General features: G+C 41.5%; 1 protein-coding gene across 2 annotated transcripts; it reads left to right on the top strand.

Moving 5' to 3' along the window:
* Window positions 1-27,510, top strand: Metap2 (methionyl aminopeptidase 2). Of its 2 annotated transcripts, none has more exons than XM_076920018.1 (11): window positions 1-361; window positions 2,290-2,397; window positions 9,020-9,085; window positions 9,513-9,615; window positions 17,155-17,316; window positions 18,768-18,949; window positions 20,138-20,232; window positions 23,773-23,869; window positions 25,585-25,688; window positions 26,164-26,279; window positions 26,831-27,510. In XM_076920018.1, the coding sequence occupies exons 1-11, from the start codon at window positions 211-213 to the stop codon at window positions 27,081-27,083; spliced, it is 1,437 nt and encodes a 478-aa protein (XP_076776133.1). In that variant the 5' UTR covers window positions 1-210; the 3' UTR covers window positions 27,084-27,510. The 2 variants fall into 2 exon arrangements, with proteins under 2 accessions (XP_076776133.1, XP_076776134.1); XM_076920019.1 differs by having other exon boundaries at window positions 81-361; window positions 2,293-2,397.

The following is a 27,510-nucleotide window of genomic DNA, read 5'->3' as shown; positions in this document are numbered from 1 at the left end:
AGCCAGGCGCACCGAGCCAGGCGAGGGGGCGGGCACTCAGGCCGCGTGCTGCAGAGTCCTCCGCCGTCCCAGCATTCCCTGCGCCCGGACCATCGAGCGCAGCTTCCGGCGTCGCTGGTGGAGGTGGGTGAAGAAGGAGCGGGCCCTCGCCGCTCGTTCTCGCTCCCTCTCTCCCTCTCTCTTTCTCTCTCTCTCGCTCTCTCGGGCAACATGGCGGGCGTGGAGGAGGCAGCGTCCTTCGGGGGCCACCTGAATGGCGACCTGGATCCCGACGACAGGGAAGAGGGAACCTCCAGCACGGCCGAGGAAGCCGCCAAGAAGAAAAGACGGAAGAAGAAGAAGGGCAAAGGGGCTGTGTCAGGTAAAGGAGTCGTGCTTTCCCAGTCCCTACCAGGAACGATCGAACGACTTGGCTCGGGCCCGGTAGGGGTTGCCGGGGATGGGAACTCGGAGCCCTGGCCTTCGTTAAATCCCCAGGCCTGGCTGGGTGGCATGGCCGGCTTTCGGTGCCGCGGCTCCTCAGTAATGGTGGGAGGGTGTGGGGGATGAGAGCTCCTCCGCAGCCCGAATGGTAGCGCTAGGGTCGCGGGGCGCGAACTCAGCTCCCACGCAGACAGGGGCACGGACCTGAAACCTGCACAGGATTCAGCTCCACCATTTTCAACGCGGGTTTGGACACCGCTTCCAAATCCCTTCTGACCCTAATTGCGGCCTGGTTGCTAGACCTATTTTTGTTGGGGGTGGGGTATTGGAGCATATTGCCGGGACGGTACACCCTCCCCGTGTATCATCCGTGTTTACAGTAGGGCTTTAGCTTTGGACTGCAGATTCGTCTATGAGTCTCTGTCCTTCCGGACAGCTCATGTCACTGACAGTTGTTCGTAGTGCAAATTTTCAGGTGCTTAATCTCACAGCATGCTCAAGCTTTAGGGCTTGCAGGCCTGAATTTTGATGTTACTTGACATGCGGTGCAGACAGAGTAGTCTACGACTATGAATGAATTTTTCCCAACTAGTAGTAATCTAATTCCGTGGCTAAGGCGAGGGCAACAGCTGCATGTTTGCAGTTGGACCAAGTTAACCAGGAGCGTGTCTTATCTTGAGAAGTTTTTGTTTCACCACCAGTTTTTACCTGTTCGTACTTAAGGGTCATCGGAAAAAGAATGAGAGAAAAATGGAGCTGGAATAAAGAGAAAGCGGAGAAGACTTTTCTACATACTTAAGAAATTTGGTGTTTAGATAGCAGAGAAAGTAAAACTTGTGTCTCTGTAGACCCTTCCTAGAGCAGAATTTAATCTAGAGGCATTCTCTTGGGGTTCTTTGGGCTTTCAGTTTCAGTACACTCTGAACTCTGCAATTTGCCGGTGAAGGTGAGGAACAGACTATTGGCTTATAGGATTGGTTGGTTTGTCTGTTTGTTTGTTTTTGTTTTGTTTTTGAGACAGGGCTTTCTCTCAAGCCTTGGTTGGAACTGGCTCAGTCGACTATGCTAGCCTTGAACGCAGAGATTCTCCTGTCTCTGCCTCCAGAGTGTGGGATCAAAGGTGTGCGACACGATATCTGGCAGTTGAAGTTCTTTGGGACAGGGTTTTACTGTGCATCCCTGGCTGTTCTGGAACTCCACCCCTCCACCCCATAGACAGGGGGCTGGCCTCCAATTCACAGAGATCCACTTGCCTAGTTTTCTTTTCAGTGGAAATCTTCCTTTACTAGCCAGCATGTGCTGGAGTATGTTTATCTGTGTGGGCATACTGCTCCTACAGATGGATCAGAATCAATTCCAGGTGGCTTAGATGCTTACAAAGTTGTATTTTAGTAATGGATTATCTTTTCCTATCTAGATTTTTTTTTTCTGTCCAGCTGGTGTGTAATAAATCCTCTTCTTCCTAAGGCCTTCAGCTTGTATTGCCTGTTTTACATAAATGAATAGTAAATAAAATATTTGTTGTCATCTAATTCTTGAAACTTCTTTAAGGTTAAACTGCTTAAGGACGGGGATCAACCTCCATTTCTGTTTACTCTGTAGGTGCTATCATGTATAATGGAGATTTCCCTAGAGAGACTTGAGTAGACAGTACTACTTAGGTATGGAAGTTTTTCTCCCTGTGGTTTAACAAATAATACTAATGCTTCTGTTTAGCTTCCCATGCTGCTTATTGTGAAAGGGTTTGTGAAGTGTACAGGATCATTAGAATGAATGTGTGTGTGTGTGCGTGTGTGTGTGTGTATTCATATTCAAGTGTGGAAAAGTCCTTTATTATATTTGATTTGTCCTGTTTTGTTTGAACAGCAGTGCAACAAGAACTTGATAAAGAATCAGGAACCTCGGTGGATGAAGTAGCAAAACAGTTGGAGAGACAAGCACTGGAGGAGAAAGAGAGAGATGACGATGATGAAGGTGAGCACTTAATCTCATCCTGGGTTAGAAAAGACAGAAAATGCAACATTCTTTTTTTAAAGATCATTTTCATTTAATGTGTCTGTGCGAGTGCCAGCACGTAAGTGCACAGCGTTGATGCTGGTTCCTTCAGAGGCCACGGAAGGGTGTTGGATACTTGGAAATAGAGTTACAGGCAGTTTTGAGCTACATGGTCTGGGTGCTAAGAACCAAACCTGGGTGCTCTGTAGGCGTATCAAGTGCTCTTAAGCCATCTCTCCAACCCTGAAAATGTGACATTAATTAAGGAAAATGTTTATTTGTCCACCTTGTAATTGCCTACCATTTGACTGGTTGAAATGTAAAGGAACAGGTATTTTTTTTAGTAACCCCTTGGCTGTGTTGAATACTTGCTTAAATAGAGGATTTCAACTTTTAGATACATACTTGGCAGAAGGCCAAGTGCTGGGTGAGTATGATATAAAATTAGAAGCTGTTTATTTTAATATTTACTGAACTGCTACTGTGTGCCATCTATCTAGGGTACATTCATGTGACTTCTCTTTTTAATCTCACAAAAACAGCTGAAGTAGATACTGTCCTGTGTGTGTGTATATATAATTATTTTAATATCTTTACATACATTAGCTGCACCACTTTAGGCATAACCCATAACCACTATATATGTTATATGTGTAACACACACACACACACACACACACACACACACACACACAGCGGTTATGGGATATGCCTAAAGTGGTGTGCCTAATATGTCTGAAGTAGTACCAGAATTTGAAAACACCTTATCCAGAATCTGTCTCTCCCCCTGCCTGTAGCAGAGTTGGCTTCATCATGCTCAGCTATGCATGCTCGAGTGTTTGTAAGTGTGTCTGAGGACTATTGCTTTTACAAAAACTGTTAAAATTTTAGTACTTGATGCTGTCAGCTATTTTGGCACAGGAATAAGTGGGACCTTCCCATTCTTTGGGTTTTGGGTTGTCTGCTCTCAGCACCAGCTAGCTGTTCCTACCTTCAGGATGCCAGCCTACAGGTTATGCTTTTCAACTACTAGCTGGGTAAGGTTGTTTGAATAGTTGTTTTTCTTTTTTTTTTTCGTTAGGAAGTTGGGCTCACTGCCTTCAAGAAGCCATTAGCATTTCCTTCTCCTTCAGCAGACCTGTATCTCTGTCAGGCTATAGCTTTAATAAGAAAGGGATTTGCAGATTGTCGGTAATCTGATAGGCTGCTGTGGGTCTCACTGTGTGGAACCTCACAGTGCATGTCTTGAAGTGTGTCTTGTTCTGTTTAACCTATAAAGTTGTCTGAATCTCGTTGACATTGAAAAGGAGACTTGTATGTTACATTGAGTTACTTTTCTAATTTATTTTGACAACCAGAATCAGCATTATGTAAAGTTTTTTGTTTTTTTTTTTTTTAAATACATTTGTGGATGCCCATGATGCATGTATGGAGCTTCAAGTACAGCTTGAGGGACTTGTTTGTCCTCTTTCACCATGTGACACCCTTGGTTCAAACTCTGGCTCTCAGGCTTGACAGTAAGTGCCTTTACCCACTAAGGATGAGGGAGACTCCTCCTGCCTCTGCTTCCCCAAGAGTTAGTAATGCAGGCACAGATGACCATGACTGGCCTCTCTGATGAATAAACCTGGGGGGATGGGGAGATGAAAAAAAAATGGACATTTCAGAAATTTTCTTTGGAAGAAAAACTGGTTGGTGTGGTTGAGAGACAAAATACAGAGGGGAAAAGGCACGCTGATGTGCATGTTACCTTTAAATGCAGATTAACTTTAATTGGAAGCATGGGGCTTAAATAAATCCCCATGGAGCTTGGTATTGCTGGTACATGGAAGGCAGAGGCAGACAGATCTCTCTTGATGCCAGCCTGATCTACATAGTGAGACCATATCTCAAGAAGAAGAGGAAAGAAAAGAAAACCAACCAAACAATTGATATGGAAAAGACCATTTGTTTGAGTAAGGATTATTTTGAGAAAGTTTTGAATCTTGCTGAACAGTGAAAATGAGAGGGTTCTTAGAGAGCGTCTGAGGAGAAACAGGAAAGCCCACTTAGCAATTGGCTGTGCAGGTGGTAATATTTAACCCGGCTGCTGTGGATAGGGATGGAAGGAAGGCTTTAATGGAGTAGCAGTAGAGACTTCCAGTCTAAGGAACTGAGAGATAGTACATCCCAGGGGTTGGAGTGTGGGTGGCAGGATGTTGGTGTTCTTGATTGAAATGATGAAATCAGACTTTAGAGATTGAGGAAGAATGATTGTAGACAAGGAAGAAGATAATGGATCTGACTTGAGATGGAACTTGAAATTGTTGGAGTACCAGTGTGAAAAGTTGATCCTGTCTGTGGTCATGTGGCAGTGCGCCAGAGGTTATTCATTAAATCATTTTTGTCTTAAATTTGAGGCATATCTTGTGTAGGCTAGGCTGGTTTTGACCTCGGGATCTTCCTGCCCCAACTTCCTGAGTGTTGTCGTAACAGATGTGCATTATCACACCTCGCTTTCATTCAGTATTTGCGTTTCTTCCAGAGCATGTTTATTGGGAGGGTTCCCACTCCTCTTGAATTAAGTGCTTTCAATGCTGTCTCCTTCTGTAGGCTGACAGGGCAGCAGAGCAGCCAGCACACAGGCTGCCATCTGTGCGTGGCTAAAGACTATGGGTATTCACACCCATGAAGTAGGAATTGCGGCTCTGTGAAAGGGGTGTGTGTGTGTGTGTGTGTGTTCTCTCTTCTCTTTCTAGAAAGGAGAACCTTTTGAGAGGCATGTTCTCATAGGGAGGTTGTCACTGCCAAAAAAAATGTTAAAGAAATTTTAAGTTGAGCTTATAAACAAACAAGTTGTTGAAAATACTATTTACTTTAAAGTATATAGATCTGTGGGGTAGAAACAATGTGCAGTTGAGTGACCTTCCCATGACACAGACTGAGTGTGGAGGCCAGAAGAAGACAGGGCATGTCTTGCTCTCTCTGCCCCATTCCCTTCAGTTGGGGACTCTCACTGAACCTTTAACTCACTTCTTTAGCTAGTCTTGCTGGAGCACCCATGATCTGCTTGTCAGTCCCACAGTGCTGGGTGTGGGCATACGCAGCTATGCCTGACTCTTACATGGGTGCTGAGGATTTGAACTCCGGGTTTCAGGTTTGTGTAGCAAGCTTTCGTACCTAATGGGATATAGCTTAGTTTTGACAGTCATCCAGTTGATATGTTCCTTTTAAAAAATTATTAGTGCATTTCTTTTTATGGCTAGGTGGCATTCCAGATTTTGCCTGTTTACTCTTTACAGCTATTGTGTTTTTGATTATAGTGCATGCTAATGTAGTCATTTATATGCACATGTTTGTGCAGATGTGTTTTTGTTTCTCCTGGTAAATACCTAGGAGTAGAAAGGCCCTTTGATGCTCAGTCAGCCTTTAAAGCTACTCCATTCTCACATAACATAGTTTCAAGTCAGGTGGTGTGTCATATGCCTTTAATCCCAGCACTAGGGAGGCAGAGGTAGAGGCAGTCGGATGTCTGTGAGTTTCGAGACAGTCTGCTCTACAGGTGAATTCTAGGACAGTCAGAACCACGTAGTGAAACCCTGTCTCAAAAAGGGGGTGGGGGAGAAACTGGAACTGTCTTCCTCCCTGACCATTCAGTCAGCAGTGAGTACTCTCCATCGTTAGTGTTCTTGTAAGACACTGATAACATAGGCCTTGAGCTCCAGCCTCTGTAATGAGTGTACAGTGTTAGTCAGTACAGTTTGCAGTTCACGGGAGAGGAGCGTGTGGAGCATGTTGTGGGGTCGGGATTGCTTCACAGCGTCATTCTGAAGTGCCTGTGGTAGTCTGGCTCTCTTCTATTTGATTGCTGCTGAGCTGTCTTGTTTGTTTGTTTGTTTGTTTGTTTGTTTGTATGTTCTAGATGTTTGTTTGTGATGACTGTTCCACTTTGCTGGTGACATTGCTTACGGTACAAAGTTTAATTTCGATGACATTTAATTTATGTCCTTATATAGGTGGTACTTTTTTGGTCCTCATAAAACTCAACCTCTGTCTTTAAGGTCACAAAGATTTTCTTTTCAAGAGGATTTGTACATTTTTAGTTGTTACATCTAAGTATATTCCTTAATAATTTTTAAATAAAGTGAGGATTGAATTAGTTAATTTTTCTAAGACAGCATCTCCTGTAGCCCAGGCTGGCCTCAAACTTGCTATGTAGCTAAGGATGACCTAGACCAGCTCATCTTGCTTGCACCTTCTTGATGTTTAACTTGATCTTAGTTCCTGCTGAACAAGTGTACTCCGGTCACTGAGGGACACTGCCTAGGTCCTAGAGTTCTTTTTTTAGCATGGACTTCTGTAATCAATTCAGCAAATAACCACTGTGTTGGGTATAGTATTAATGATGAAATAATCTTTGTTAGGAATATCTTGGGATGCTAGCAAGGACAAATGACATACAAAAATGTAAATTTTAGTCTATTAAAATGGCTAGAACTTGAAGTATATATCAATATTCAGATCCTGGCTCTGGTGGCGTCCTGTTACCAGCTAAAGAGTGGATGTTACTTTGTGATGAGTCATATTGGGGCGTTGAGTTAAGGCACTTCCAAAGGATGCTGAAAGATCAAGGAAAGAGCTTCTTCTTAGAGGACGGTTTTACTATCCCATTAAAGTTTACTATCCCATTAAAGAAGTCCCTGTAGAAAGAAGCTGAGAACATTCAAGTTTACATAGCTGGGAAGATTTTTAGCATCTGTAAAATTGCTTACGTACCTTTGCTTTTGGTTAATGTTTGAAGCTGTATACTAGATATTGAGTGATTTCCCAGAGCACAGCCTACCGTGCTTTACTCTGCTGTGCCTGGTACTTGGCACCTAACAAACACCATTATTGGAATGACAGGCTATAGGAATCCGATTATATAAAGGATATCAAAAGTTGTGTATTGTAAAATATTTTTATGTTGGACATTTTAACCAATAGTAGTGGGTTTTTTTTTTTTTTTTAATCATACTCTGAGTAATGGACCTACAGATGTCCTGTAATTGAATGTAACAAACGAGAAACCTCTCCTTCCAAACTGTTTCTTTTAAGTAAAGGAAAAGGCTAACCTAAAAGAACATGTTTTAGTAGACTGCAGTCACTATGTTTGTGTTACTGTGCGTAGTTTTTTTAACAACAGATGTCTAATCAGTCTTTATAAGAAGCACACAGATAAAGTGTCATTATAAATCAATGATAACAATTTTTGTGTGATTAATTAGAAGATTGTAGAGTGGTAAGAAAAACTTTCCAATAATGACTCATGAATTCAGGATTTAAAGAGGTATGCTACAAAAAGAAAACTGGTCATTTGACTTTAAAAGTTATTTTGGGTGGGTGGGTGGGTGTTTTGCCTGGATCTGTGTGTGCACCACATGTGTGCCTGGTGCCTGTGGACTCTAGAAGAGGGCAGTAGCCAGCAGGTGTCACTAAAGTGACAGTTGTGAGCTGCAATGTAAGTGCTGGGAATTGAACCCAGTTCCTCGGAAGGAGAAGCCAGGGAGTGCTCTTAATTGCTGAGCTGTCCCCTAGCCACTTGACATTGTTTCTTAGATTTCTAAAATGACTGATCAGATCTTATCACTGGGGGACACTTACTGTGTAACTTGCTGAGCATATGGTTAGATATCAACTTGTACTTGTCATGGAGGATAGCTTGTTTATTTTCCAATTTCATAGCACCGATTTGTGTACAGAGTTGAGTGTTTTTTGGTTTTTCAAGACAGGGTTTCTCTGTGTAGTCCTGGCTGTCCTGGAACTCACTCTGTAGACCAGGCTGGCCCCAAACTCAGAAATCCGCCCACCCGTCCGTCCTTCTGTTCACCTCTGCCTCCCAAGTGCTGGGATTAAAGGCGTGTGCCACCACTGCCCAGCTCAGAGTTGGGTGTTTTATAACAGTACTTAAGTCTCATTTCTGAGCACTGTTGGTTTGTTTTGTTCTTTGTTTCTTTGAAGCAATTACCTAGCTTGAAATTTAGCCTTCCAAGTGCAGAGATTACTGGCATGGCCATATCTAGCTAGCCCTTTTGAGACTGAAACCTGTGGACCTAGAGAATATGTAAATGCATATTAATTTTTGCATACAGTTTGACCCAGAACTCTTTTTCTCCAATAACTATTAAAACAGACATTAAGCCAGCAGTGGTAGCACACGCCTTTAATTTCAGCATTTGGAAGGCAGAGAGGTAGATGGATCTCTGAGACCAGGCCATCCTGGTCTTACAAAGTGAGCTTCAGAACAGCCAGAGCTACACAGAGAAGCCCTGTGTGGAAAAACAAACCAACCAACAAAACAAAACAAAACAAAACAAAACAAAACAAAAAGAAAAAAATTAAAATAAATATGTATTTTACTGAGTAGTTATTAGAGTAATTTAAAGTAAAAAATTGCTATTGTTTTTAATGTCACACCTGATTCTTAACTCTAGAAACATGAAGAAAACCTCAGAGTATTGAGTGTACATCATCAGTGCTGTGAGTTGGCACTGTGTGGGGGGAATGGGGGCGTATACACTTTCTCCTGTGCGCACTTCATTTCTCTGCAGTTTAAATGATTGTATTTGAATTGTTTCCTCAGATGGAGATGGTGATGTTGATGGCGCAACTGGAAAGAAGAAGAAGAAGAAGAAGAGGAAGAGAGGACGTTAGTGTCTCATGAGTCTTGTTAGACTGGCAGTGACTAGTGTGGCCCTGGGTTGAGGAGGACATTAGAACTTGCTTTACATCATAGTACCTGGCAGAGACAAACAGGAGCGTGGGTTAACAGTCTTGTGGGCATTGTCTTTAGCTGTCAGCCCTAGGATCGCTAGTGTGGTTGGTTGCCTGCATACTTCTTCATCTACAGAGGATGGGAGAAGCTATACCACTATTAGGACAGCAGGGAGAACATAATTTCTGACTGTTTACTAGCTTTGAAATGACTAGATTTTGGATAAATGCTTAATGAGAGGTTCCATAATTTAAAGTGTGAATATGGTAAGGTTTTATTAATAACTTGTATATTGTACTGTTCAAATATGGTTGTTTTATTGTTTTTGTAGATAGTATAACTGAATATTTGTATCTCACAGCAAAAGTTCAAACAGACCCTCCCTCAGTTCCAATATGTGACCTGTATCCTAATGGTGTGTTTCCCAAAGGACAAGAGTGTGAATACCCACCCACACAAGATGGGTAAGGATCCAACAGCTTCCTTCCCCTTTGACTTTGACTGCTATAGCTCAGTGCTAAAGCCACTTAACGGTTCGCAGAAATTTGCAGTTTTACTAAAAGTTTGTGACTTGTTGGAAAGAAAATACAGTAGAAGACTTCTTACCCAAAATAATTGGGACCAGTAACAGGTTGCTTAATTGAAGCAGTATGTTAGGATGGGTGTTTAAAAAAACCAAAAGTCTAACAGACAAAGGTTAGCATACTTGTTTCCCCTCTTAGTCTTTTAGCATGGATTTGCATTAGGTTGCACTTTTTTCCTTCATAAAGTGTTCATAATGCTTTTATCTGTTGATTTCATTTTGTGTTTCTGGGAAGATGAGCAAAGTGATGAGTGACTATGTACTTGGTGTGCCTTTTCCCCCAGAAAACATAGTTCGTGAGCATGTGTGGGCGTGAGGCAGGTATCTGTCTGTCTCTCCCTGAACCTAGAGCTTGCTGTTCTGGCTATTGTGGGTGACCAGTGAGCCTCTGGGCCTGCCTGTCGGCACCCTGGAGCACTGGGCTTTAGAGGAACACCACCACACACACGGCTTTCTTACTTGGGTGTTGGGGCTCTGAACTTAGTCCTCAAACCTGACTCAGCATTTTAACCACTAAGCCCTCTCCTTAACTCCCAGCGTTCTTCCTTTTTTAAATTAAAAACCTGTGTGTTTGTGTGCACATGTGCACATGCCTGTGGAGTCAGCTCTCCTTCCACCTTTATGTGGTTTCAGAGATGGGACTTTTTGTAATTACCTGTGTTACCATCCTGCAGTTACCATCGTAGCAGTTCTTCCCTGTACTTAATTTGACAAGAAAACATTTTTAACTTTTCTAAGATGTATTTATTTTATTGTATGTGTATGAGTGTTTTGCCTGCGTGTATGTATATGCACCACATGCATGCTGGTGTCTGGGAAGTCAGAAGAAGGCTTTGGATCCGCTGAAGTGGGAGGAATTAGAAATGGTGGTGAGCCTCCTGTGGGTGCTGGGAACTGAACCTAAGTCCTCTGCAAACAGCAGCAGCAGTGTTACCTGCTGAGCCAGCTATCCAGCACCACACAGAATTGTTTTAAATGATTCATCTCTAATTGAAGCTTTTCAGAGTAGTTGGATGAATTTTCACAGAAGCAGTTCCTTTGTGTACCATAGTAAGTTGGTGACTATAGTAGCACAGATGACTCATGGATACTGGAAGTGTTCTTTACGGATGCTTCAGATGGTCAGCAGAAGCTCATAGAGCATTATGTGGTTGCTTGAATATGGAAACTGCATTTGAATCTCATGTCTAACACTTGAGTTGGCTGTGTGACATGGCAGGTAACTTATCCCTAGACTTTTATTTCCTCATCCATAAAGTGGACACTTCCTAGCCTGCTCTGAAGCACAGTGACAGGCGTAAAGCACCTAGACCAGTAACAGATGCACTATAAGCACTAGGTAAGTTGGTGCTGTCACCAGAACAGAAGCCTGCTGGCTTTATGTAGAATACCATGGTGTGCCTTCAAGACAGAATCAGGAGCATTGCATAACACAGTGCGTGGAATAATTGGTTAAGACAGCTTCTACTGTAACATTGTTTCTTTGGCTTATAAACATTGAAGTAAATAAATATTACTAAAAATTCACTTCCCTCATTCCCAGATATGAGTATTGTTAGGGAATCTATAAAATTCTATAATTTTATGACATAGACATCTTTTCTTTGAATTCATCTATTATGGTCCCTGCCTTATAATGTCATAAATACATGTAATTTACATTGATTACATAAACTCTCATAGTACATATGATGTGATCACATTTATTTTCAAATATAATCTTTTAATTATTATTTTTTTTTTTATTTTGCTTGTTCCCTCTTCTTTCCCTTCCTTCCAGACCCATGTTAACCACCTAGCAGGTAGCCTTCCGTATTTTTCTATGCTCATATATGTGTACTTTTGTGTCTGTTTATATGAGGGGAGTGTTCGGTCATTTATTTTATATTTTTATATAATTTTTATATTTAAAAAATCATAAGCATTTTTCCACCCTTTCTAATTCAGTGCTACCTCTTGGAAGTTCCTCCAAGTTAGAAGAATAACTCTTGTTATTCTTTTGAATGGCTTTAGTATTCTGAGGTATAAGTGTATCATTTCCTCTCATTCTTCTAATTGGTGAGCATTTACTTTGTCTCCTATGGTTTTTTTGCCACTGTTATTGTTTATAATAAACATTTTAGGTAAGAGTATATTATGTATGGATAATTGTATTATGATGGAATAATTTTCCAAGAGTGGGATTGTAGAATTGAGCTACAATTTACAGTAATTACAGTGAGTGGTTTTTTGAGACAGGGTTTCTCTGTGTAGCCCTGGCTGTCCTGGAACTCACTCTGTAGACCAGGTTGGCCTCGAACTCAGAAATCCACCTGCCTCTGCCTCCCAAGTGCTGGTATTAAAGGCGTGCACCACCACCGCCCGGCAGTGAGTGATTTTTGAACATCTTTTAGTTGTTGGCTTTTTGTTTTGCAGTTGTGTGGGAGGGGAAAGGCAGTACTGGTGTACTGGGTCTGGGAGTCAGAGGATAGCTTCTGAGAATTGGTTCTCTCCTTCCACTCTGTAGGTCCTGGTGATTGCACTCAGCTCAGGAAGCAAGGTGGCATGCATCGTTACCCACTGAGTCATCTAGCTGGCCCTATTTGGGAGACAGTATCTCACTGTAACTCTTGACTGGCTGAGTGCTCTCACTATGTAATCCCTATGTATGGCCCCCCTGCTTCTGCATCTTGCGTGCTGGGATTAGAGCCATCACTCCTGGCAGTGTGAATGCTAACTTCCATACATTGACCACTGACCTGTATACCTATATATAAGTATTTTGCCAGCATGGAACTGGAGTTAAAAATTAGATAAGATTTTTTATGGTTTTGATTTCTGAAATTTGATAAGCCTTTCTAAATTTCATAAGCAGTCTCGAGTGGCAGCTGTTAATTTTACAGATGGTATATATTGCTTAAGAAACGATAAAATGAAGAAAATAAATACTTTCTTGGTTGTCAACAAGTTAAAACCACTCCAGTGTTTCATACACATGTATGCACATTATAAATACCTGAGAATGTGTCTACAAGGTGGCAAGCAGCTGAGCACCTGTGCCAAGGCTAGTAATTTCAACTCAGTTCCTAGACCTTTGTGGTAGGAGTGAGTGAGTACTGGAAACTGTCCTGTAACTTCCACGTGAGTATCATGGCATGCAGGCACTCACGCACGCCCTAAGAAGCCCCTGGGAACACTGCCACATGATAGCACAGATGGAGGCATGGTAAAGTCTCCCTCACTACTCATACCAAACAGTCTAACATTTGTCCTCTGTGCTGTAGATCTAATGTTTTGTTGGTGTCCAACCCCCAGCTCCCAGCGGGGCTCAGTCTCCTTTTCTGTCACTGGGATGTTTAAAGATGAGTGCTAGATGTTTGACTTAGTAATCTGCTCTCATCTAATAAATGCAGTCTCCACATGATCACATCTAAGGAAACTGTCGGTGACTCCTCCCCATATTATATAAATGCAGTGTGTATTTAGAATCCTTTCCCCACTTTACTCCTTTAACAAATTAGACACTTACGCAAAGTTTTATAGTCTTAAGACTCTGGTGTTTCCTTGCACTAGTAAACTTTGGTTATGTCTGTAAAATGTAATTAAGTACAAATGAGTTTAGGCTATGCTTAGAGTAAACATTCCTGATGGGGCCGGATCACAATCCTTTAGGCCACATTGCACTGCTCTGTGTCCTCTGAAGTGTGGTCAAGCTGCTTACTTACTTAGTGTGACACCCCCACTTGTCTCCCTCCCTTCCTCCCTCCCTCTCATCCATTGTCTGAATGAGTATGTGCAAATGTAAACAATGTTCACTTGTCTTCCTCCTTGGCTCTCTGCTTTATTTTAGAGATAAGGTCATTGTCACTGACTGGAGTTTGGCAGCCAGCCCCTGTACCTCGCTGTTGAGGTGTCAGGTGCACATCCCCACACTTGGCCTTTCTGTGAGTGCTGGGGATCCAAACTCGGGTCCTGATGGTTCCATAGTAAGTGCTTTACCTGCTGAGCGTCTCTTCAGCCTCAGTGCCTTCCTTTCTCCCTCCCACTCTCTGTTTGTTGTTGGGGGAGGGGGTCTCTCACTACACAGCTTATTGTTCCAGAGTTCACTAAATAAACCTGACTGGTCTTGAATTCACTGATCCGCTGCCTCTGTTTCTTTCCCAACTGCTTTGTATCAATACATGTGTGCCTTAATGCCAGGCAGATTTTTTTTTAAAGATTACTTTTTCTTTTTGTAGTTCCCAGGTAGTCTGTGGATCTTTTGGAATCATAGATGCTTTTGCTTCAGCCATTCCCACTGAGTTATCCTAATATCCAGTGATGGTTGTGTTCTGTCAGTCAGCTTCATTGGAAAGTACAGAATAATGACATTCTAATTAAAGCATCCCCTCGACATTCATTCGTATTTCCCAGAAGATGAGTGTTATACTTTATTCCTAGTTGAAGATTTAAGCTGTGTCGCTCTTGACCAGTTCTTAAGAGATGGGGATGTTGCTTTCCTTCATATTTTAATTATTTTGAGATTAAAGGCATATGTGACATGGTGCCTTAAAAGTGCAAATGGGATTAGCTTTTAAGTTTCCATGTACTGGATTAAAAAACCAGTGCCAGGTGTGGTACTCACACCTTTAAGCCCATCACTTGGACAGAGGCAACTGGATCTCTGAGTTTGAGGCCAGCCTGGTCTACAGAACGAGTTTTGAGTTTCAAAGAACAATAACAACAAAATATTATGAGTGCTTCAAATTGGTATTTAGACACCTTTGATCTTTTGTTTTATTTGATATTTACTTATTTTGTTTATTTGGGATGCAGGGTCTTACTATATAGCTCTGGCTGTTATAGAACTCACTGTTTAGTTCATGCTGGCCTTAAACTCACAGAGATCCTCCTGCCTCTGCTGGGATTATAGGACTGTGCTACTCCTGAGTTTTTGTCTGTTTGTTGTTTTATTTTGTTTTGTTTTTACCTTTAGTCTTTTGATTTTTACTTTTGTTTTCCCACCCAGTATGTCCACTGTTAAGATGTCAAGACAGTGAAAGAAATAATGGGATGTAGCTCAGTTGGTAGAATGCCTGCCTTGCATGTGTAAACCCTAAAACTGTCAATGGTGGCACATAGTTATACTTGAGAGGTAAGAGATGAGGATAAGAATTTGGGAAAATATCAAGGATGAAGTTATATACTATAATCATTTCTAGTAAGGTTTTTTTGTGTTTCTCTAATAAATTAAACCTTGACGTTTATGTATCAGTTTATTTGGTCATACCAGTAGATAGATAGCATATGTTTCCAAACAGAAAGATGAGCCTAAGAAGTTTCTGTTGAGCCCAAGTGCAGTATTGTTTTGTCAAGTGGGCCATTTCCTTTGGGCCTTTGTAGGAAGTTTGAGGTACTAGGTGTTGATTTACAGGTAGCAGCAGTCAGAAGTAATAAGCCTGACAGTTAGATGAAAGGCATTTTGAGGTATTTGTTGGCTTCAGAGCCTATGGTTTAGAGCAACTGTTAACTATGATGGGTCATATGGTATCTGGCCTTGAGTGGTAGTGTTTTGTGTTATGAATGAGTCTGTGGAGGACTGGCCATGTCCTCAGGAAGAGCTCTTTCCTAGTACGTCAAGGCCCTTGAGTCAGACCCACATAGTCCTGAGGACCTGAGTGTGGGTCCCTAGAACTATGTAAGAAGTCAGATGTGGCATATGCCTATAATTCCAGTGCTGTGGGGCCAGCAGGAAGATCCCTGGGGCTAATAGTTCTTAGATTCTAAGCTTCAGGTCTAGTGAGAGACCCTGCCTCAAAAACTAAGAGCCATAGCTAGAGGAAGATGCCTGATGTTGACCTCCAGCCTCTCACATGCACACACTCAAACACACAGATAAAGCTATGGGCTATATGTAAACATACGTATGCCTGTGGTACAGTACCGTTTTATTTACAAATTGGGCACCAGGGTGGGTTTATCTGAAGACTGTAGTCTGCAGAATCACTAGTTGTAAAGACAGAAACAAGTTAGTCCTTGAAGGAGTAACTTAGAAAACAGAATGAAAGTAAGCTAGGCATGGTGGCACATGCCTTTAATCCCAGCCCTTGAGAGGCAAAGCGAGGTAAGTCTCCGAGTTCAAGGCCAGCTTGGACTACATAGTTTCAGAATAGCCAGGGCTAGTTGCATAAGTGATATCCTGTCACAACAGAAGAATATGTGAAAATTATAACAGATTTCTAAAGCTAATTCTATAGTAGTTGATGTTTTTGAAAACATGCTGCTTGATGGTCAGGGGCTTTCATTACTAGATACTAAACATGCTACAGATGGAGGTGGGGCCTAAAGATTGTTAGACACTAGGTAAAAGAATCTGCCAGGCTCGGTATCCTTGTGAACCAGGGCTCAGTCTTGTATAGAGCACTGGGGGTGTGGGAGGACCTGGACAGTCAAGAGGTCTGTTGTCAGGGTAGATCCCAGGGCCTTGGAAGAGGGGAGGAGAACCTTTAACTGGAGGCAGCAAAGGCTCTGAAAACCTACACACAGATACAGTTTCAAGAGTGCTCCCCCCAACCCCCAAGATGAATCTCACCTAGTAGATGCAGACTTAGGTGTTCTTTTTGTTTGCCTGTTTGTTTTTTGGTATGTTTAGTTTTGTGTGTGTATATTTTTGTTTATTTGTTTTTTGTTATTTGTCTTTGAGATAGGATCTTACTGTGTACTTCAGGCTAAGGCTAGAACTCACCATGCATCCCTGTCTGGTCTCAGATTTGTGGTAATCTTCCTGCCTCAGCCTACTAAGGGCTGGGGTTATAGGTGTAAGTATGAGCCCCATACTTAACTTGTGCAGACAGGTTTTTTATAAATAATTGTTAGACTTTTAAAAATAATACAACTTCCGACTGAGGCAGCATTTACCTTGTGTTAGGAGTTTAAACAGTCTGGGAGGATGTGCGCATGGATTCTCCAGAAGTATAACAGCATTTGATACCAGGGACTTGCAGTCTGTCCACAGAGTGGAGGGATTAGAGGGGTTTCTGGAAGCAGTTTCCCAGATGATAGGGGAGAATGCTGTTGCATTGTTGGCTGTCATACTCCTTTGTTGGCTTGTGTAGGTATTCCTCACGTGCAAGCAAGGATGACCTCACCTACAAACAATACCTGCTTCATTTCTGAATTCTCATATTTCTGGCTCTCTTTGCCATTTTTTGTTAGTAGGAAATTATTAGTCCTTCTGGTTATGAATGAAATCTAAACTCGAGGGTTTTGTTTCCTGTAATAATCATGTAAGTTGTATTAATTGTACGCATGTGGCTTTGAATATTTTTTAAAAAATTGTTAAATATATAAAACTGATAATTGAAATGTCTTACATTGCTTGGTGTATTTTTAATTTCTCTCAGTCTTTAATTTTCTTGTGAAGTTTGTAAATGGCTCATACTATGCTGTACCTATTCCAAAGGCGAACAGCTGCTTGGAGAACCACAAGTGAAGAAAAAAAGGCCCTAGACCAGGCTAGTGAGGAGATTTGGAATGACTTCCGAGAAGCTGCGGAAGCACATCGGCAGGTTAGAAAATATGTCATGAGCTGGATCAAGCCTGGGATGACAATGATAGAAATCTGGTAAGAGGAACATGGGGTTTTTTGTTTTTGTTTTGTTGTTGTTGTTTTTGTTTGGTTTTGTTTTTTGGTTTTTGTTTCTGGTTTTTTTTTTTTTTTTTTTTTTTTTAGACAGGGTTTCTCTGTATAGCCTTGGCTGTCCTAGAACTCACTCTGTAGACCAGACTGACCTCGAACTCAGAAATCCGCCTGCCTCTGCCTCCAAAGCTCTGGGATTAAAGGCATGTGCCACCACTGCCCAGCGGAACATGGACAGGGCAAGGTGGTTCACACCTTTACTCCTACAGAAGCGGATGGATCTCTGAGTTTGAGGTCAGTCTGGTCCATGTGGTGATTTCCAACTAGCCAGGGCTATTTAGTGGACCCTGTCTTTTTAAGAAGTCAGGGAAGGTGTTCATTTTAGTCCTGACTAGCTTCTTAGTTAAAATTGACTGTTACTAGTCTTTTGTTAATAAAATCTTTATCTTAGGTAGAGATTCTGTTTTTCCTCAGTTATTGTTCTTGTACAGGGAGAGAACTGTGAAGCACACACATGTTTGCACATTAGGCATGTTCTTTTGTATACATTTTTATTTGAGTGTACTTGTATACAGTAGTGACTAATTTTCTCTCTGGCAATCGTTTATTTACTACTAGTGATCCATATTAAATAGGAATCCTTTGTTTTTTATTTATTTTATATATGTGAGTACACCGTCACTATCCTCAGACACACCAGTATGACAGCATCAGATCCCATTACAGATGGTTGTGAGCCACCATGTGGTTGCCAGGAATTGAACTCAGGACCTCTGGAAGAGTAGTCAGTGCTCTTAACTGCTGAGCCATTTCTCCAGCCCAGAAATAGGAATTCTTACAGTATCTAGACACAAAATGTAGTGTAATGAGGAAACTAGTAACATTATTCTTCTTCTTACCTTGTGAAATGATTACCAGAGAAGACAATTCTCTTATTTAAATAATTTTTAAAATACATACTATGTGACTGGAGAGGTGGTTCAGTGGTTAAGAGAACACTGGCTGCTCTTCAAGATGGCCTGGGTGAAATTTCCAGCACCCACATGGCAGCTCACAGTTTTACCTCCATGAAGGAGAGCTGGTGCTTTTTTCCAGCCTCTTTTAGCACCGGGCATGCAAGTGGTACATAGACATATATGCAGGCAGAGCATTCAGGTAATTCAGTTAAAATATACACGTGTGTGTACGTATTTGTACATGACATGCAGCTTGTAGCAGCAACTTAAATTTGGTGTAAGCTGAAACTTACAAATTTGCCTGTAACTGAAGTTCAGAGTAGAGTCTTCTCTTGAGCTTGGGATGGCAGAGATTTCCTTGTCTCTTATGAATGAATTCCACATTGGAGAGCTGTTCATCTTCAGAAAGTATTTGTATCATTTCCAGAAAGTAACCAGGTTTTAAGGTATGAATCTGAAAACAAACCCTTTGTCTTTTAGTGAGAAGTTGGAAGACTGTTCCCGAAAGCTAATAAAGGAAAATGGATTAAATGCAGGCCTGGCGTTTCCCACAGGGTGTTCCCTCAACAACTGTGCTGCCCATTACACTCCCAATGCTGGCGACACGACAGTCTTACAGTATGATGACATCTGTAAGATAGACTTTGGAACACATATAAGTGGTGAGTCTGGGGTAATCCCATCGTCCGCCCAGCCATGCCTCCTGGGCTGGCAGGGGTGTCTCTTGTAAGCGGTAGATGGAACTGTGACTACTAAATGCCGCTCTTTGTTCTTGTTTCCTTTGCTGTAAAGCTGTACTGGGCCAGAGTTTTGTTTGCTTTAGGTTTAAAGCATCCTACTTAAACTGAAAATTATTTGAATATTGATATTTATTTTGAAAATTATTTGAATATTGATATTTATTGTGTTTTCATGTGATCTCATGTTTATGTTTTTCCCCATTCAGGTCATTGTTTTATACACAATATATTCAAATACAAAATACTTGACCAGAGCTGGGTATATAGTTTAATAGTCTGACATTCAGCCCCCAATATCACACTTGGTGGTGAGAAGCTGGAAGCCAGGCATGGTGCCTCGGTCCTTTTAATCTCAGCACTTAGGAGGTAGAGGCTGGTGGATGTCTGTGAGCTCAAGGCCTGTCTAATCTACATAGAGTTCTAAAATAGCCAGGGCCACATATGGAAACCCTGTCTCTTAAAACCGGTGGTGTCCACTGTGAGGTCAAGACCTGTCTGATCTCCATAGCAAGTTCCATGTCAGCCAGAGCTACATGGTGAAGCACTGTCTTTTAAAAAAGAAAAGGGGCATGAATTCAGGGTCATCCTGAGCTACTTAGTGAGTTGAGGCCAGACTGGAATACATAAAACTTTAAAGGACAAACAGTTATATTTGTCGAGGTTTGTTTGGTCAGTATATATGTTTGCTTTTCTAAATTTCCCTAAACTAATGTCTAAAGTATCTTGAGAATATTAACAGGCAAGAAAGTGAGTTTAGATTGAGCACCTACTTGAGATTTTAAGGTTTTGCTAAACTGGGTAAGTGACACTGTTGAGGCTTTGAGGGTGTAGACTTTCTCTGCTCTCACTGCTGCTTTTTATTTCTGCTTATTGGTTTGTTGAGAGGGAGCAATGTATATAGTAACTCATAATATAAATTTTATTCTGAATCATTAAGTAGCTGCTACTTTTGGCCTTTTTGAATTCTAAATAATCTGGGACGTGGAACACTGCCTTCCTTTGAGCCCCTCGTTCTCCTTTTAACTAGCAAGGTTAATAGAGGAAGTCTGTAAAAGAAATCAATCATTTAACAGTTAAGTCAACTTAAAGGTGAATTTTTTTCTTTTTCAGGTAGAATAATCGATTGTGCTTTTACTGTTACTTTTAATCCCAAATATGACATATTATTAAAAGCTGTAAAAGATGCCACTAATACTGGAATAAAGGTACGTGTTCTATAAGCACTATTTAACAGCATATTTTGAGTACTCTCATAGACTGTTTTAAAGTCTGTGTAGTAGTTTAGGTGATTTATATAGTTCATTGGCCTTGAGTTCTTAGGTGGTAGTAGTACACGGTATCAGCAGTTCTAGCAATTGTGGTTACATATCTCTTTTTTACCTGTAAAATTGACTGTGTATTTTTATTATTGTTACTTCTTGTTGCTATTTTGTTTTTAAAACAGTTTTGTTAACAGCAGAACTGAGCAGAAGAACCCTGTCAACAAATAACCCCACTGCCAGTGTCTCCAAGAAAGTACATTTTTCAGTCATTTTGATCAGCATTGACAGATCAAAACATTAAAGCCCACAGTTTGCATTAGGGTTCACTCTATAGTTTATACATTCTGTGCGTTTGGCAGAAGTTTTACTGCCCCCCAAAGTGTCGGTGGTAGGTCTTGAAGTACTCACTTTGCCTCACACTGTTTCTGTGTCCTTGTGTCTTAGGGTACATCTCCATAGACGTTACCATCTTACATTGCATTGTGTATTCACAGAGAGCTGCCACACTTTCACAGTGACTCTCCTGCTCTGTGTTTCCATGTGCAGTGCGCAGGACAGGTTCAGCACTTGCTCTGTCTTCACCACTCACTCATTTTCTAATGACTGTATTTTCTTTGGTCTGTAGGTATGAGATAGTGTCTCTGTAATTGTGACTTGCAGTTCCTAGTCTGAGGAGTATCTTTTCGTGTGCTAATTCATTGTGGGTTTGCCCTATTACCTATTCAGTACCTTTGATTTTGTTTGTTTTGTTAAATGTTATTTTTTAAAGTTGCAAATAAAAGTCATTACACTGAAATTAAGCAGACTCAAAAACTATGCAACTTGACTAAGTTCTGTACAGTTCCACTAACCACTCAGACAGGACGCTGTAGGGCTTCTCATTGAAGTTTATACTTTAGCTATTTTTGAGCATTTATACACCACCAAAAATGAAAAATCCACTTAGAGTTAGAAAATCAGTTTGTAAAGACAATTTTTGGAGGCTTACTGCTTCTGTCTGCTCACCTAGGCCTCGTCCTGGAAGCCTCTAGGCTCTGTACAATCTAATCTAGACCTAGAATGTTTTCAGCCTCTGAGACTTTATAGCTGAATAAGCTTACCCCTCCTAGCTCATTCTGAACTCTGGCTGGCTGGTTCAACTCAGCTGTTCTGGTCCGACCTTCTCTCCAAGCTGAGCAATTCAGTCTGGCTTCTCTCACCTCTGAATTGCTCTGCTTGGCCTCAAACTAACTCTAGTAATCTGTTTTAATCTTCGAACTCCTTTTATTACCTGGCTCATTCTGTATTCATCTGTGACTAGCTTGTTCTCTCTTCAGCCTCTCTCTGTACAACTGTCCCAGTAAAGCTGCCACACACAAACACACCCCTCCCTTAAGTAGCTTCCCTTTCCTCTCTTCATAAGAGTTGGGCGTATCCTGAGAAATCTTTTATTGATTCATCACTTTGTCTGCCTCTCAGTTGGACATCACTTTGAAGTATGGGGGCTCCCTTCTACAAACAAACTTTACCTTTATTGTTTGGGGTTTAGGGAATGTCTGTATTGCAGCCGAGAGGATTACAGTTGGGGAGGAGCATGCCTGCATTCCAGGGCTTGGCTCTTCAATGTGGTCCCTTGCCACAACAGCCGTGTTTGCACATTACAGTTCCTGTATACAGCAGTTGCCTGTCTTCTGTTTGAAAGGATATTAACTCGTGCTGATTAGTTGTATTCAGTTTCAGTCCTTTCTTACCCCTAGGATTTAGGTTTTGTTCTATATGCTACAGTTTACCCACATGTATATTTGTTTACATATATACATCAGCTCTTTTGTTGTTTTATTACTGAGTTTCTGGAGTTCTCTATATTATAGGGTCTCAGTCCTGTATCCAGCACATGATTTGCCAGTATTTTAAAATCTATCTAAAGTTGCTTTTTTATTGTGTCTGGTGCACGGTGTTTGAAGTACAGTTTTAGTTTTTTTCTTTTGTTACCCATGCCTTTGATACATAAGCAGTCACTGTCAGATCTAGTTTCATGAGGCTTTTGCCTGCTTACTGTGAGAGTTTTATAGTTGTAGGTCTCACTTTAGGTTTTGGGTTGGGGGTTGGGGTATGGATGGGTATTTTTTGCCTGCATGTATGTCTGTGTCTCATGTATATACAGTGCCTTCAGAGGCCAACAAGAGGTTGGATCCCTTGGAACTGGAGTAACATGGTTGTAAGCACCCATGGGTGCTGTGAGCCAAACCTGTGCTTACTGTGGTCTAGGTTAGCTCAGGGATCTGAACTGCTTGGTGTCACTGCAGCTCAGTGGGTCTCGGCCTGTGACTTTCAACACCTTTAGGGGTTGGATGACACTTTGACAGGGTTTCATATCAGATTTTACATTATGCTTCATAACAGTAGCAATGAAAGTAATGGGTTGGGGGTCACTACAATGGCGGCAAAGTGTCTCCACATTGGGAAGGTTGAGAACCACTGCTCCAACAACCCTGCAACCCTGTTGTGTAATCTTTAGAGGTCACCTGCAATAATTGTCACCTGTCACCTGTTTGAGAGCATTTTTCCTTTTTATTTGCTTTTTTTTTGTTTTGTTTTGTTTGGTTTTTTTTGTTTGTTTTTTGCTTAATTGTCCTGGATAGAACATCCAGTCATGTGTTGCAAAACTGTCAATCCTCTTATCAAAAATTCTGTTCTAAATGTATATCCAATTGAAATTATATGCCTTTCCCTCAGAGTCTGTGTTTATAGTGATGTTATATTTGCTGATCTACCTTGTATTCCAGGAATAAAAATGTGTGTGTGTGTGTGTGAGAGAGAGAGAGACAGACAGACAGACAGTCTGTTTCCTTGGCTGCCTCTAACTTGGGCTCAGGCTTTCTCCTTCCATATCTACCACTATGGCTGCCTTATATTTTCTCATCCCTCTGATGGTCAGGCACTGCCACTGAGAGTCATTCATCATAATCATTACATAAGGTTAGGATTGATTTCCCTAGAGGTTTTAAGATGGCAGACTCCAAGATTTCCACAACTACATCAGGTTCTACTAGTGCATTTTTGTCTAGGCAGCGAGTCCTGGTATTAATTACTGAGTGTAAATGCTTATACGTATGAGTATTTTCCTGCATTAAATGCAGCCCAGGTATGCAGTGCCCTGGAGGCCAGACAGGGGGATCAAATTCCCTGGAACCGGAGTTAGAGTTGTTAGCTGTCATGTGGGTTCTGCTTATAAGACAATGTTTCCTCTGCAATAGGAGAAAATATTCTTACCTGCTGAGCCGTCACGGCAGGCGTCACCACCCCATTATAATTTATTGTATTCCTTACATGTCTCCAAAATAAATCACACTGATACATGTTTATTTTAACATCTGTTTCATGATGTTTTATTTGTAGTATGTGCAAACTAGCTTTTCTGATGGTCTTTTATTGAAAAATATTAAACCATTATAAAAGTTTGCACTTTAAAATATATTTTTTTTTCAAATTTTTTTTTTTAAGTGTGCTGGGATTGACGTTCGTCTCTGTGATGTCGGTGAGGCCATTCAAGAAGTTATGGAATCCTATGAAGTAGAAATAGATGGGAAGACATATCAAGGTATGGTGCTTTAAGTCGGTCTTTGGGTCAGCTGCAGAGTGTATGGCAGCAGCATAGGAAGCTGTCTGGGAACCAGGTCTGAGCTACTTAGGAGCTAAGAAGAAGACCTCTGCGACATTAAGGATGAGAAAGAAGCCAGAGTCTCATTTATTGGTGATTCTTCTACTTGTTTCTTTTGAATCAAGTTCAGAATTTAGAGGCCAGCTAACTCCTAGTCTGCCCTTTAGTCTCTTTCAGCAGCTGCTTTAGGTTTTTCCTAGGGTCACTTGTGCTTTCTGGTGCTCGGCATTCAGTGCAGTCAGTGTAGTCCTCAACCCCAGATCTATCTGCATCTGCTGGCCACAATCCTCTGTTCTCTCTAATGCTGCTCTAAACATCATGAAGTTGGGGGGAGACTGAGGAGTAGATTAAACTTCAGCTGAAGTTCGGTCCCTCGAGCTGTCTTAGCAGTCCAGCCCAGGTGCTCTTGCCATGCTTTTCTGTGCTTCATAATGGCTCCTGGCAAGCAGTGGGGCCACTGTTGTACCTCCCAGCAGCAGCTTTCGAGGGCATGCAACACTAGCGCCCTCTGCCCACTTCCAGTTGCAGCAGTGATCTCTGTGAGGCAGTCAGTCACGAGTGCTCAAGTGTTGGCATTTGCTTCTCTTGGTCTTTACTAATTACCCTTTGCTTGTTTGTTTGTTTGTTTTTAATTAATTTATTTAATATGTGAGTACACGGTTGCTATCTTCAGACACTCCAGAAGAGGGCATCAGATCCCATTACAGATGCTTGTAAGCCACCATGTAGTTGCTGAGAATTGAACTCAGGGCCTCTGGAAGAGCATTCAGTGCTCTTAACTGCTGAGCCATCTCTCCAGCCCCTCATTACACATTCTTAAGTAGCAGTTGTGTGTCGGGTTTGCACCTGTGCACACATGGAAGCCTGTAGTATGTATGTCTCTAAGTCTTAATCTCTCAATATTGCTTATTCTACTTGCTAACCTATTCCTTGCTTTCTGTTTCAATTTTTGAATAATGTTCTGTTGTGTGACTTTATTCATTGGTTGCAGGAAATTAATTTTGTTTTTGTAGCATTTGAAATAGTAAAATCTAAATTTAAGATCGTTTGACAGTGCCTTCAACCTTCACATTATCTTTAGTTTTGTAGCCATATTTTCTTGTCCTTAAGGTTATTTCTATATGGTATTCATCACTTTTATTTTTCCTTCCATTCCTCCCTGAACATTCTCTTTGGTAATTTTAAAATGACATGTATGTGCATGGAGGCCAGCAGGCATGGAATCCTCGGGCTCTGGTGAGGCCTCTGCTGTTGGCTGGGTAACTGTCCTGTGCAACAGCAGTATGTTCTCGGACAGTCGACTCCTCCAGCCCTCCCTCACACTTAATAAAACAGCCTTTTATTTTATCTCTGCGAGAGCCTTATCTTCCTTTTCTCTTTCCCTCTCTCTGCTCTCTCCCCCACTTCCCCTTCCCCCCACCCCCCCACTTCTTTCTAGAATAGGGACTCACTGTGTATGTAGCCCTGGCTAGCCTAGAGCTCACTAGGTATAGACTAGGCTCGCTTTGAACTCACAGAGATTCACCTGCCTCTGCCTCCCAAGTACTGGGATTTAAAAGTATGTGCTACCACTCTTAGTGTCTTCTTTTGGTATAAACAGTTAAAGTCTGTACCTTGAGAGATTCTGTACAATAATTACTTCTTTATTATGACAGTGAAACCCATACGTAACTTAAATGGACATTCAATTGGGCCATATAGAATTCACGCTGGAAAAACAGTGCCCATTGTGAAAGGAGGGGAAGCTACAAGAATGGAGGTATGTGACTAGCCCTTGCCAACAAAGGCATTGTGCGTGCTAGTGCTAGAATGACGGGTGCACTCATACTGTCAGCCTCAGCCCCAGCCCATCTCTTAGACTTCTGTGAAAAGCTGTGACACTTTGTTCTAAACTAACTACCATAAAATAAGCTTACAATTCATATTCATATTTTTCTGTGCTTATGAAAACTGGGGCTGTCAATGTACTATTTACCTAGTATAAATATTTATTAGGAATGTCCTCAGTGCTGGCATCTTTAGGAAGCATTGGGGTACCGCAATGAACTAGTTTCCACCTATGTAAAACCTGTATTTTGATAAGGGCTATCCAGTGGTCAGAGGTGCTGAGGAGACAGGCCGCCAGGTTGAGGGGCTGGGAAGTGTGTTTCATGTTACTGCTTTATTTCATGGGAGGTTGATTAGTTCTCAATTGATTTTTTTTTTTCCCCCCTTTGATCCTTATGTTTTTGAAGGAAGGAGAGGTGTATGCCATTGAGACGTTTGGTAGCACAGGGAAGGGCGTGGTTCATGATGACATGGAATGTTCACACTACATGAAAAATTTTGATGTGGGACATGTGCCAATAAGGTGAGAGACTTTTGATAACTCTTGAGCATCTCTTCCAAGTCAGGAGTGTGGCAAACCTATCAATCAGGTGGTGTATTTGTAAATGTCAGGGTCTACAGTCTTATCAGTGAGTTATGTGGTTTCTGCAGTACAGCAGAAAAATGACTGCTGTTACCCTGTTTCTGATGATGTAATTATTTCCCCTCATTCCTAGGTTTTGGATTATGCTTTTCCTGTTGGTAAATAAATGGCCAGTCCCAGTTGACATTGTGTTTTTCACTCATTACAGAGGTTGATTATAAGTGAGGGTCATGCTTTCACAGGTTGTCGCCTGTGAACGTGTATGAAGAGACTTCCATGATACTCAGTCTAGGAACTCAGCACACAGAAGGTGATCTTCATCACGTTTCGTCGTCAGCTTCGTCTTAGGGCCATTACATTTCTCTTAATATTAGTGAAAGAATTAATGTTTAAACTCAGATTCCAGGAGCAGACACAGCTTAGATTTGACTTTTATAATGGTAAATTGGTTAGTTAACTCTTGCCAACTGTCTTTACTTTTCTCCTCTTAGGCTTCCAAGAACAAAACACTTGTTAAATGTCATCAACGAAAACTTCGGTACCCTTGCCTTCTGCCGAAGGTGGCTGGATCGCTTGGGAGAAAGTAAATACTTAATGGCTCTGAAGAACCTGTGTGACTTGGGCATTGTCGACCCATACCCGCCACTGTGTGACATTAAAGGATCATACACGGCACAGTTTGAACACACCATACTGTTGCGTCCAACCTGTAAAGAAGTTGTCAGCAGAGGAGATGACTATTAAACTTAGTCCAGAGCCAATTCAACGTCTTTATTTTCTAAGCTTTATTGGAACACATTATACCACAAGTAATTTGCAACATGTTGTCTGTGTTAGCAGTGGACCTGTGTAATACCGTTATCCATGTTTAAAGGAGTTTGATCAAAGGCAAACTGTCTACATGTAATTAACCAAGGAAAGGCTTTCAAGACTTTAATGTTAACTGTTTCTCCCGTCTAGGAAATGCTGTACTGCTCACTAGTTAGGAATTACTTACAAGTTTTGTTTTGAAGACCTAAGAGATGCTTTTTGGATATTTATATTGCCATATTCTTACTTGGATGCTTTGAATGACAACATACATCCAGTTCTGCACCTATGCCCTCTGGTATTGCTTTTTAACCTTCCTGGAATCCATTTTCTAAAAAATAAAAGACATTTTCAGATCTGA

Source organism: Arvicanthis niloticus, chromosome 22, assembly GCF_011762505.2.
Source record: "Arvicanthis niloticus isolate mArvNil1 chromosome 22, mArvNil1.pat.X, whole genome shotgun sequence".
NCBI classification, from domain to species: domain Eukaryota; kingdom Metazoa; phylum Chordata; class Mammalia; order Rodentia; family Muridae; genus Arvicanthis; species Arvicanthis niloticus.
The sequence above is the reverse complement of the archived record's forward strand: the minus strand, read 5'-3'. Positions and strand labels throughout refer to the sequence as shown.